Here is a 12,303-nt window from a genome sequence, read left to right on the forward strand (position 1 = left end):
AAAGACCTGGCACAGGCCTCAGAAGAATGGGCATTCTCCATCCACCCCTGATCTAGTGAAGACATCTACTAAACTTAACATTTTTAAACACCAAAGTAAGACTTGAGGTACACTAAAAACTGAGCCAAGGGGCGGGAGTGATAGCAGAGTGGTAGAATGTTTGCCTTACACATGGCCAACCTTGGTTTGATTCCCGGCATCCCATATGGTTCCTGGAGCCTGCCAGGAGCGACTTCTGAGCACAGAGCCAGGAGTAACTCCTGAGTGCCACCAGATGTGACTCAAAAAACAGCAACAAAAAAATTTTGAGCCAAGCTCATTTACTGATTTGGGGTTACCTGTTATAGTTTCTGTGAAGAAACTTTTTTATTTTATTTTATATTTGTTTTGAACCCGTAACTGGCAGTACTCAGGGTTTACTCCTGGCTCTGCACTCAAGGATCACTCCTGGCAGGTCTTGAGGGACCATATGGAGTACCAGGATCAAACAAACCCAAGTTGCCTATGTGCAAAGCAAGTGTCCTACCCACAGTACAATTGTCCTGGCCCAAAAGTCCCTTTTCATTTGTATTGGTGAGAAAGAAAGATTGGGTTATACCTTTTCTGAGAGGCTGTTCTGGATCCCCTGGGTTTGGGACTAACTGGTGGCTTGTTCCTCATTCAGCTGTGTTTGTTTATTTGACATCCACACCTGATGGGAGTTTTGGCCCCCAGCTTACAAGCTTTCTGTTTTCTTCTAGCCCTGTCTGTGCTCATCTTCATCGCCCTGTCTCTGAATGGCTTCGGTGGGATGTGCATGACTTTCACCTCACTGACGGTAAGTCTTGAGTTCAACAGAGCCTTTCTATGCTGCAATCTGCTTGTGAACTTGGGGCTGCTTTTTATTGACTTCCAGTTCCTTGCCTCTCATGAACTTAATTGCCTGGACATCCCAAGTCAATGGTCCAATAGCAAAGCTGGGGAGGCCTGTGGGCAAGCTGGGCAAGGACCCTCAGAGCGGGTCCTTCTCCCTCTTGGCACAGATGCTGGGGAAGTCATGTGCCCTGGAAGACAGAAGCAGGGAGAACAGAGCTGTGGTCTACTTTGTTTTCTATCCTTCTCCATGACAGCTCTAGCTAACAATGCAACCTAAAAACAATCCTCCCTTGAAATCAGCTTTGCCCCCACCTGGCCGTTGCAGGGTGGTGCTGAAGACTGGCCATATAGGTCACACTTGCCAGGCAGGTGTTTTGCCACTTGGTAACAATCAGGTGCCATCTCCTTTTCTAAATGCTGGGCCACAGAGATCTCTTCCAGGCAGGGAGATATTTTCTGGAGATGCAAAGCATCTCTTATTGGTTGTACCAGAACACAATAGAATGTGCTCTTTTTGTGCTGGGAGAAGCTTAGGAAGAAGGTTCAGGTTATCTAGGTTGATATATTTTTTGGGTGCTGGGGATTGAACCTAGTATTTGATACATTCAAGACAAGTGATCTCTCGAGGTGTCAGAGACCCCAAGAAGGTACAGGCTAAAGGAGAGAAAGTTAAAGAGAACCGAGTCTGCCTTTACCAGTGCGGTCCAATGAAGAGAGGTTTCATCCAGAAGGATAGTTTGACCAGTTCCTCTATGTAAAAACAAAAGGTTTTTTATTCAGTCACCGTGAAACTATAAAGTTATCATGATTGGGTTTCAAGCATGCAATGTTTCAACACCAATCCCTTCACCAGTGTCTACTTCCCTCCACCAGTTTCCTCCTCCTATTTGTCTCCCACCTACCTACAAAGGAGTGGTTTTTTTTTTTAAGCTTTTGCACTGTTGCTTATAGTACTGTTACTGATAGGGTTCCATACATCGCACTTTATCACCTCTCAGCACCACCTCCTCTGGTTGAATGCTTCTTTCCATCAGTCTTTGTCTTATCCCCAGCTCCTTCATGCAGAGTGGTTTTTTGGTTTATTTATTTATTTTTTTGTTTTTGTTTTTGGGCCACACCCTGTGACGCTCAGGGGTTACTCCTGGCTATGTGCTCAGAAGTTGCTCCTGGCTTCTTGGGGGACCATATGGGACGCCGGGGGATCAAACCGCTGTCCATCCTAGGCTAGCACAGGCAAGGCAGGCACCTTACCTCCAGCGCCACCGCCCGGCCCCTTTTTGGTTTATTTTTTTTGTTATGTTTTCAGGCCAGACCTGGAAGTGCTCAGGAATCACTTCTGGTGGGCTCAGGGGATATGGGAATATGGGCTGCTAAGGGATAGAACCCAGGTCAGCATTGTGCAAGTCTCATGCATGGAATATGACTTACCGCTATACTATCTTTGGCCCCATAATCCAGAGAATTTTCTATTGGCTAACAGTTCTCATGTTCTTTGTTTCCATTGGGTCTTTTGTTTGTTTATTTGTTTTTGGGCCATGTTCTTTGGCACTCAGAGTTACTCCTGTACGGCTCTGTGCCTCAGAAATTACTCCTGGCAGGCTCGGGGACTATATGGAATGCCAGGGATTGATCCAGGTTGGCCGTGTGCAAGGCAAATGCCTACCCATTGTGCTATTGCTCAGGCCCCTTCCATTGGGCATTTGTTATTCCACAATTAGGTTTCTTTTTATCCTTCATATGAAAGAGACTATTTTGTGTTAGTATGTTTGTTCTAACTTCACTAAGAATAATACTCTCCAGGTCCCTCCATGTAGCATAAATTGCATGATTTTATCTTTTCTTATGGCCAAGTAATATTTCATTGTGTATGTGTTCACATGTTTAAACATTTTTTTTTTCGATTTTGGGTCACACCCAGTGATGCTTAGGGGTTACTCCTGGCTATGCACTCAGAAATCGCTCCTAGCTTGGGGGGACCGAACTGTTATCCGTCCTGGGTCAGCCGCATGCAAGACCCTACTGCTGCACCATCGCTCTGGCCCCACCATGTTTAAAATTTTTACTTTGTTTTGTTCTTTTATTTTTGGTTTTTCAGGCCACACCCATTTGATGCTCAGGGGTTACTCCTGGCTAAGCGCTCAGAAATTGCCCCTGGCTTGGGGGGGGGAACCATATGGGACGCCGGGGGATCGGACTATGGTCTCGATCTTTCCTTGGCTAGCACTTGCAAGGCATATACCTCAAGTGCCACCTCGCCGGCCCCTGTTTTGTTCTTTATTGGAGCCACACAGGGCTTATTTCTGGCTCTGAGCATAAGGATCACTCCTGGTGGGCATGGGAGACTATGTGTAGTGTTGGTGATAGATCCCTGGTCGGATACATGTAAGACAAGCTCCCTACCTGCTGTATTATCTCTTTGACATTCCCATGTAAAACTGTGGATAGGATTGCAGATAGCGGTGCGCTCAGGTCCTGAGCTCCATCTCCAGGAATCCTGTTGTGCGTGGACACCTGAGCCTGCTGGTGAGGACCTTGCAGAGTTACTGGCAGCTCCATGATCACTGCCCTGTTGGTGAAGAGTTAGTAGCCAGGCCAGCCCTGGAGGCTTCCTAACCCCTGCTTAGGCCTTGGTTTGTTCACTTTGTCCTGGGGGCACGGAAGAATTGTTAGGGACTACAGGAGCTCCGGGAAGTCTGTGTTGGGCGAGAAGGACATGGCACAGCATCCTGCATGCAGGAGCCAGGTGGAAGGTGGCCATATTAGGTGTGGGTGACACCACATATGGGAATGCTAGGTGCATGGTGTCTGGTGGGAGGAGGGAGAGTTACTTTGTGTTCTTGTTGCATTTTTATTTTTATTCATTTATTTATTGTTGGTTGTGGAGCCATGCTAAAAGTTGATTGGGAGTTACTCACAGTTCAGTGCTCATCCCAAATGCAGTGTGTGTGTGACCATATGGGATGCTGGGATTCTACCCATTGTAGGTCCTAGATCAGCTGTGTGCAAGGCAAACACCCTACCTCTGTGCTATCTCTCCACTCCCCCTTCTTTTGTTTATTAATCACAGAAGCGGGAGATGTTACCCTGTCCCAACTTTCTGTCTAATCTTACCTGATGATAAAACCAGTTGTTTCTGGGAGGGGTCTATGGAAGGTAACAAAGGGGTTGCCTGAGGGGTGTAAAGGGCATTCAGGAGATTCAAAGAAAGTCAGCAAGAAGCCTCAGAAGAAGTAGGCAGCATGGAGAGAGCAAGAGTTAGGATTAACTGGAGGACAGCTTGGGAGGCTGCTTAAAAGGTTAGTTTAGAAGCCACACATGGTGACTAGGACCTTATAATTAAAGCTTCATGTCTCCGGACTTGGCTGTGAGTCTTTTCCTCACCGCTGTCCTGAAACCTACAGACCTGCCTGCTGGAAGGGGATGCAGGCACCTGGCCTGGACGAGAAAGGTCTTCGGTATTCAAGGCAAACGCTTTACCTCCATGCTGTCTCTCTGGCCCCAAAACAGATAATATTTTTGATTTTCTTTTTTTGTTTTGGAGCCACACTCAGCTGTGCTCAGACCTTACTGCTGGCTCTGCAATCAGGTATGACTCCTTGTGAAGCTCAGGGGACCATATGGTGTGCCCAAGATTGAACAGAAGTCTGCTATGTGCAAGGCAAGTGCCCTAATTACTGTGCTGCCCCTGGCCCCCAACAAATAGACTTCAGAAAAAAACCAAACAGGTTAGGATAGGTGCTATCTCACCGGCCCCCAAAACGAGGTTTTTAAAAAACAATTTTTGTTTTGTTTTGTTTTGGGGCCACACCCGGCGGTTGCTCAGGAGTTACTCCTGGCTATCTGCTCAGAAATAGCTCCTGTGGCACAGGGGACCATATGGGACTCTGGGATTCCCTTTGGTCCCGGATTGGCTGCTTGCAAGACAAATGTCTCTGTGCTATCTCTCCGGGCCCTGTCTTAAACTTTTATCTCAAGATGAACCCCCAGGGGCCAGAGAGATAGCACAGTGGTAGGGTGTTTGCTTTGCACGCAGCCTACCCAAGTCAGATGGTGGTTCGAATCCTGGCATCCCATATGGGCCCCTGAGCCGGCCAGGCCGATTTCTGAGTACAGAGCCCAGGAGTAACCCCTGAGCATCGACTAGTGTGACCCAAAATTAAAAAAAAAAATCAAGATGAACCCTCAGTTAAGAAAGCCTTTGAAATGAATTTAGGAACCTGAGAGATATTGTAGCAGAATAGGACATTTGCCTTGTACTGCAGTAACCCAGTTTTGATTCCTAGAACCCCATATGGTCCCCCTAGCCCTGCCAGAAGTGATCCCGGAGTGTGGAGCAAGGAGTAAGCTCTAAGCACAGCTGGGTGTGGCCCAAAACCGTAAATAAGTAAATGGATAGTGAACTCAGGGCCCAAAAGATGGCTGGGTGACTTAAAAAGTGCCCAGGGCAAGTGTGAGGCTGTGAGCTCATCCAAGCATGTGGCAATCCTGGCAGCCCTACAGTCTGGGGATCCCCAGCAAGGAAAGAAAAACACAAAATGAATTCACTGTTCTCAAACAAACTTTTAGAGGAGGCTTCTAAGTCCACAAAGATTCTTTTTTATTTTTTCCTTGTGATTATCTAACCAATAATGTTTAATTTAAAAATTGAGTGTTGGGGCTAGAGAGACAGCACAGTGGGAAAGGTGTTTGCTTGCACCCAGCCTACTTAGGTTCTATCTCTGGCATCCCATATGTCTCCCGAACCTGCCAGAAGTGACCCCTGAGTGCAGAGTCAAAAGTAACTTCTGGGGGCCGGAGAGATAGCATGGAGGTAAGGCGTTTGCCTTTCATGCAGAAGGTCATTGGTTCAAATCCCGGCGTCCCATATGGTCCCCCGTGCCTGCCAGGAGCAATTTCTGAGCATGGAGCCAGGAGTAACCCCTGAGCACTGCTGGGTGTGACCCAAAAACCACCAAAAAAAAAAAAAAAAGTAACTTCTGGGACTGGAGAGATAGCAAAGCGATAGGGAATTTGCCTTGCATGCAGCCTATCCAGGATGGATGGTGGTTCTAATCCCAGCATCGCATATGATCCCACGAGCCTGCTAGGAGCGATTTCTTTTTTTTTCTTTCTTTCTTTCTTTTTTTTTTTTGGTTTGTTCTTTTGGGCCAAGGGTTACTCATGGCTATGCGCTCAGAAATTGCTCCTGGCTTGGGGGACCATATGGGACACTAGGGGATCAAACTGCGGTCCATCCTAGGCTAGCAGGTGCAAGGCAGACGCTTTACTGCTTTGTGCCACTATAGGAGTGATTTCTGAGTGCAAAGCCCTAAGCTCTTCCAGACCTGATTGCTTCTTACCCCCAGCCCTCAGTAAAAAGAAATTAAATCAAAACTCATTATTTAGGAAAAATAAGTATAGACAGTAAAATTCTATAAACCTCTTTTTATACAGTAGTCTTCATATACCAGGGCCCTGGAGAGAGAGCTCAGAGGCCTGGCACCCTGCATGAGTGGTTGAGTGAAACCCTGAGTGTTAACCCTGTGTGACTTCTCCCTCCCTCCCTCCCTCCCTTCCTCCCACCCTGAGCTGAGCTCTGCTGGGCCAAAGCAACCTCTTGTCATTGTGCCTGAGCCCTGAAATGACAGGCCTCCACAGCCCAGCTGAGCAGACCCTTTGAGTGACGCCCCCACCCCAGGACCTCAGAGCACTTGAAAGGCTTCTCCCAAAAAGAAAAAATTTGAATATTCTCATGTTTGGATTTTGGGCCACATATGGCAGTGCTCAGGGCTTATTTCTGGCTCTACACTAGAGGATTTATATGATTGCTGAGGGTGGAACCTGGGTCTGCAGTGTCCAAGGCAAGTGCCCTTCTTACTGTCTTCTCTCTCTAGCCCCTTGGTATTAAGTTTTTTTCTTGTTTTTGTCCACACCCAGCGATGCTCAGGGTTTATTTCTGGTTCTATACTCAGGATTCACTCCTCTTCGAGCTAGGGGCACCATATGGAATGCTGGGAATTAAACCCCGGTTGGCAATGTGCAAGACAAGTGTCTGACCCACTGTACTATCTCTTCTGCCCGTAGTATGAATAGTTTCTTGGAGCGTGGACATGCCTACTAGTGCTCAGGGGTTACTGCTGGCTCTGCATTTAGCAGTCACTTCTAGAAGTGCTTTGGGAACCATATGGATGCCAGGGATCAACCCTAGTCCACCACAGTTGATGGAGCTTTACCTGTTGTACTGTATCTCAGCCACTAACATTAATTTTTAAGTACTGTTGCAACTTGCCTTTCTTACCTAACAGTGTTTCTTTTACAATTATTTTCCTGGTGATACTTAGAGATCTGCCAGACTATTTTTAACCAAGAGGTCTATCTCATTATTAAACAGTTTCATGCTATTCTAGAATATAGCTGTACCATAATTTATTTAGCCAATTTCCTACTAATGGACATTTGGGTAGGGTTCCAGGTTTTTATGATTTATGATGCTGCTCAAATAAATGTCTCTGTACATTATTTCTGTAAAAGAAATTCCTGGAAGTGGCATATCTGGGCCACAGGATCAGCATGTTTGAAATTTAATATATATTGTCAAATGTTCTTCCCTGGTTTTCCAAGATACTTGGCACTGCCAACCTGGATGAACCCTGTACTCCCCATACCCAGCCCCTGCCATTCAGCTCTTAAATATCCTCCAACCACAGCCAGTAAAAGAATAATGTACTATGATTTTCTTTTTGCAATAGTGCTTAAGGGCCTTCACTCCGTGTAATACTTGGCTCAGCAGTGCAGACTTTAAAGTTCCATGCTTGAGTCTCTTGATACAGGGGTCACCAGGGCCCCTCGACAGTGCTGGGTTGGAGGACACAGGACCTTACTCATGCCAGACATGTATACCATCCAATTGTTGTTATGGTTTTTTTTTTCTTAATTACTAGTGAGATGCAACATGTCTTTACCTCTCTCAGTGGTCATTTGTATTTCTTTTGTGAATTGTCTCTTTGTATTATTGTCTGTTTTTACTAAAGAGTTGTTTATCTTGTTTCAGTATATTTTTGTTTTCCTTTTTGTTTTTGGGCCACACCTGGCATTGCTTAGGGCTTACTCCTGACTCCTAATTCCTGGCAGGCTTGAGGGACAGGAGCTGAACCCAGGTCTGTCCCAGATCTGCTTTGTATATGGCAATGCCCTGCGGCTATGCTCTAGCTCTGGCCCTTGTTTCTGTATTTTCTAAGAGCCCTTTCATATACAAAACAATTAGCTCTCTAAGTGAGTGAGGCTTCATACCCTGAGTGTTCAGGCCTCTCAGTGGTCCTTGGCCTAACAACTAATTTCAGGATGACTATGAGCCCCTTGACTATATTAACAGCTGGCAGCCAGTGGGGTGTGCACTATGCTATGGGCTTTAGGGGAAGGTCCATGGCTTTCATTGCCCTTTAGTAGGTTTGGGGGTTGCTCAAAGGCCTGCAGCAAGCATGTTTTGTGAGCTCCTTGCTCTTTTCAGGAGGAAAGAGCTAGACCCAGCTTAGGTGATGACCAGGCAATAAAGCTGTTTGGATTGTAGGGAACTGATGAAAGGGGCTTGATAGCTTGCCCTAAGGATCCCCTTCTTGGGTCAAGAACAGGGTCAACAAACTGCTGCCCACAGGCCAAACACAGACCACTGTAAGTGGGGAGAGTTTGCAAACAAAGTTTTATTGGCACCTAGCAACACCCACTTGTTTACTCTCTGGCTCTGCTCCCTGTTGACAGACTGAAGGAAAGGAGACCGTGACAGAGACCATATGGCCTACAAAGCCTGAAATATTTACTTTCAGGCCCTTCACAGAAAGAGGTTGAAAGCCTTGGTTTGGAGTCATCAAGACTCTGCTCACCACTCTTCCCTCTCTGAAGTGGGCAGACTGACTTAAACTTCCTGGCCCGGTTAAATATCAATTCTCCACGCACTTTTCAACTACTGCTGCTCCTGCTGCCCCACAGCCCATTCCCAAGAGGCCTTAAACAGGGCTGTGTGCTGGCCGTGCCACCACATAGACCCCAGAAGCAGATCACTGAGGTTGGCCCAAACTCTTGAGCAATGTTCTTGTGCTGGGTGGTGGCTGCTGAGCAGAGCAGGATCTCATGTGACACAACCCAGATCTTTCCCAAGTAGACTTTCCGGCTCAGCTCCTGCTGACACTGCGTTAGCCACACAGTGGTACTTGTTGGTTGCCCACACCCAGGTTCTGATTTGGGGGACAGAATCACTTATTGAGGCCAAATTTCCCCCCCAAGTGCTTTGGGGCCGTGGGAGTGGCCTGAGTATGTGCCAGTGATTGATAGTCCAAGAATCTGGGGGAACCATGGAAACTTCAATTTGGGGACTTTCTGTGTCCAAAGGGATTTTATGTTGCTTGGGCTATTGAAGAAATAAAGATGAAGATGGGGGCCCGGAGAGATAGCACAGCGGTGTTTGCCTTGCAAGCAGCCGATCCAGGACCAAAGGTGGTTGGTTCGAATCCCAGTGCCTGCCAGGAGCTATTTCTGAGCACAGCCAGGAGTAACCCCTGAGCAATGCCGGGTGTGGCCCAAAAACCAAAAATAAATAAATAAAATGAAGATGGGGGCGGGGGGGGTTAAGTAATTGCTGTTCTCAGTGGTGCAAAGGGGGCCTCAGCTGGCAGAACATCTTTTCCCACTGGCCAGGACCTAGTCTCCCTCTAGATTTGTACTTGTGGATATGGTAGGGCCTCAGGGAGGTGGAGTGAAACCCAGCAGCTCATCTTAGCTGGACACTGTGGCATCCTCAGGAGTAAGGGGGCTAGGTCACTTGAGGAGTGCAGAGTCTTCCCTGTGGGACATCTGGACAGTGCACTTCAGTTTGTTCACTCCTTGTACTCGCTTCAGTGGCTGGAGTAAGAGTGGACCCAGCAGCAGCCATGGCAGCGGCTCTGGGCCACCACCCCACTGCCTGGCCTGGGTTGCTTAGAGATGGCAGCAGGTGTGGCCAACACTGTGATCATCACTTTTCCAGTTCATTACTCTGACCCTGTCCGCGTGGGTGGGACACAAGTTTCCAAGCTGTGACTTTTAAAGAAAAGCGATTTCAGGATGTGGCCTGGTTTCTTAAGAAAACATTTCTCTGTGGGCTTTTTCTATTGATGCCTTGAAGTCTAGCTTTATTTACTTATTTATTTTGGGGTTTTGGTTCACACCCAGATGTACTCAGGACTGACTCCTGACTCTGCACTCAGGGATCACTCCTGGGGGCCAAAGATTGAACTAGGGTCAGGCACGTGCTTTACCCATTGTACTATCTCTTTAGCTCCCTTAAAGTCGCTTTCAACCTGAAAAAGAACCCTATGGGAATTTGGGTGTTAGGGTTTGAAGAGACTAAAATAAACATTCCTATTAAGACACTTGAGATAGGAGCTGGAGCTATAGCACAGAGGTAAGGTGTTTGCCTTGCACGCAGCCATCACAGAACAGTCTCCTGCCATCCCATATGGTCCCCCGAGCCTGCCAGGGGACTATTGAGCAGAGAGCCAGGAGTAACTCCTGAGCGCCACCAGGTGTGACCAAAAAAAAAAAAAAAAAACCCAAAAACAAAACAAGACACTTGAGATAGGACCGGAGCAATAGTACAGCTGGTAGGGTGTTTGCTTTGCATGTGCCTGACATGGGTTTGAACCCTAGCATCTGATATGGTTTCCCAAGCACCACTGGGAATGGTTCCTGAGCACTGAGGCATGTGCCCAACCCCAAAACAACAACAACAACAACAACAACAAAAACCACCCGCCTGAGATAGAAGGAACAGAGTCAGGGTTTAGCAATGAAGCAGTTGTACTGGTGTTGGACCTTGTGAGGGTTCAACATTCCTACTTCACTAAGATGTTATCACAGCCCCAAAAGTCTCAGCACCCCCACCTGGAGCCCCAGAGTTCAGAATCAGGACTGATTCTCCTGTGTCTGCACCTGGCTCTGCCATTTAGTCTGGCGTGAGCCTAGACTAGCCTGAGCAGTCAGCTGAGTGCTCTGGTCTGGGAAATATTTGCCTGTTGGAGGGTTTCCCTTGGTGAATTTCCCTTAATATGTGACACCTTCAGGGGTAGGCTAAAAATGCCAGGAGGGACCTTGGCAGGGCTGAACCTGGCTGGGAAGGCTATTGCCTTCTCAGTGACTGGCAGAAGTGGAGCCTCTCTGCACTGCAGCAGTGAAGCAGAAAGGTGACCACAAGGATCTATGGAAAATCCTTGGAGGCTCTGGTATGGGTTAGGAAGCAGTCCAGCTTCACTGAGGCCACTTGTCTAGACTGGCAGCTGTTGAAGCAGGTCTAGAGAATTCTGGGTGTGTCTGGCAGCATCCTGTTGGCAGGGCTCACTCACCTTTGAGAGGGTCCAAGGACCAGGATGTAGCCTCCCATCCATAGTGTGTGATACCACCTCAAGGACCAGGACATTCCCTCAACCTGTGAGCTCCAGATTAAAGGTTTTGAAAATCAATGACTTGTGACTAAGATCCAGATGGCCCATCTGTTATTGCCTGCTGGCACCTCTAGGCCTATCTTGGGGGCCTGTGTGTGTGTGTTTGTTTGTGTGTGTGCTCATGCATGAGCACGCGTGCTTGCACATGCCAGTAGCCAGATCCCGCCCCCTCCTGCCATGTGTAGCTGATCTTTTCCCTTTGGGGAAGGTCATTCTGAAGGTCACCTTGCTGTGATCCTTCTTGCAGTGCAGGGAGGGACCAGATGAGTCACTACTGCATCCTGGGAGCCAGTGAATGCTCATGCAGGGCTGCCTGGATATGGAGCAGCCAGGGCCAGGAGGAGAGTGTAGTGTGTCCTGCACACCCAGCCCTAGATGGAGCACCCAGAGTGGGATTCTGTGCGCTCCACCTGTGAGTGCAGTGGATGGGGGACAGGAAACAGGATGGGGGTCTGCCAGGTGTTTCTCTGGCACCAGGTATTGCAGCATGATTTCTGCTTCCAACTTGGCGGCAGGGCTGTTTCCTCACAACCACCTGGCCCTTGAAGTCTGCATAGGTGATTGACTCTGCACAAGTCTTCATGGGCCAGACCTCCAAAGGAGGAGGCTCAGTGTCCAGAAAGGGCTTGAGAAGCTACCTTACCAGTGTCCTTAGGCCTGGCCTATAGGAACGAGAAAAGGAGTCAAATCTAGAAGCCTCAAGAGTTGTGCAGATAGATTATTGATACATGGTTCCTCTTCCTTTTTTTGTGTTTGTTTTGTTTTGTTTTGTTTTTTGGGACACATCCGATGATGCTCAGGGTTTACTCCTGGCTATATGCTTAGAAATCGCTCCTGGCTTGGGGGGGGGCATATGGAATGCTAGGGGATTGAACTGTGTGCAAGGCAGATGCCCTACTGCTTGCGCCACTACTCCAGCCCCTCTTCCCTTTTTTTTTTTATGAGACTCTTTCTCTCTTTATAGTAAGAAACCTCCATCAGTCAAATCTATTTCACTTCA

General features: G+C 47.7%; 1 protein-coding gene across 1 annotated transcript in view; it reads left to right on the forward strand.

Annotated features, from left to right (window-relative positions):
* Positions 1-12,303, forward strand: part of SLC43A2 (solute carrier family 43 member 2) — a 57,779-nt gene that overhangs the window by 14,507 nt on the left and 30,969 nt on the right. Inside the window, exon 4 of the mRNA XM_049782653.1 lies at positions 741-817. Within this exon, the coding sequence (XP_049638610.1) occupies positions 741-817 (77 nt within the window). The remainder of the gene's footprint in view (positions 1-740; positions 818-12,303) is intronic.

Source organism: Suncus etruscus, chromosome 1 (genome assembly GCF_024139225.1).
Source record: "Suncus etruscus isolate mSunEtr1 chromosome 1, mSunEtr1.pri.cur, whole genome shotgun sequence".
NCBI lineage: Eukaryota > Metazoa > Chordata > Mammalia > Eulipotyphla > Soricidae > Suncus > Suncus etruscus.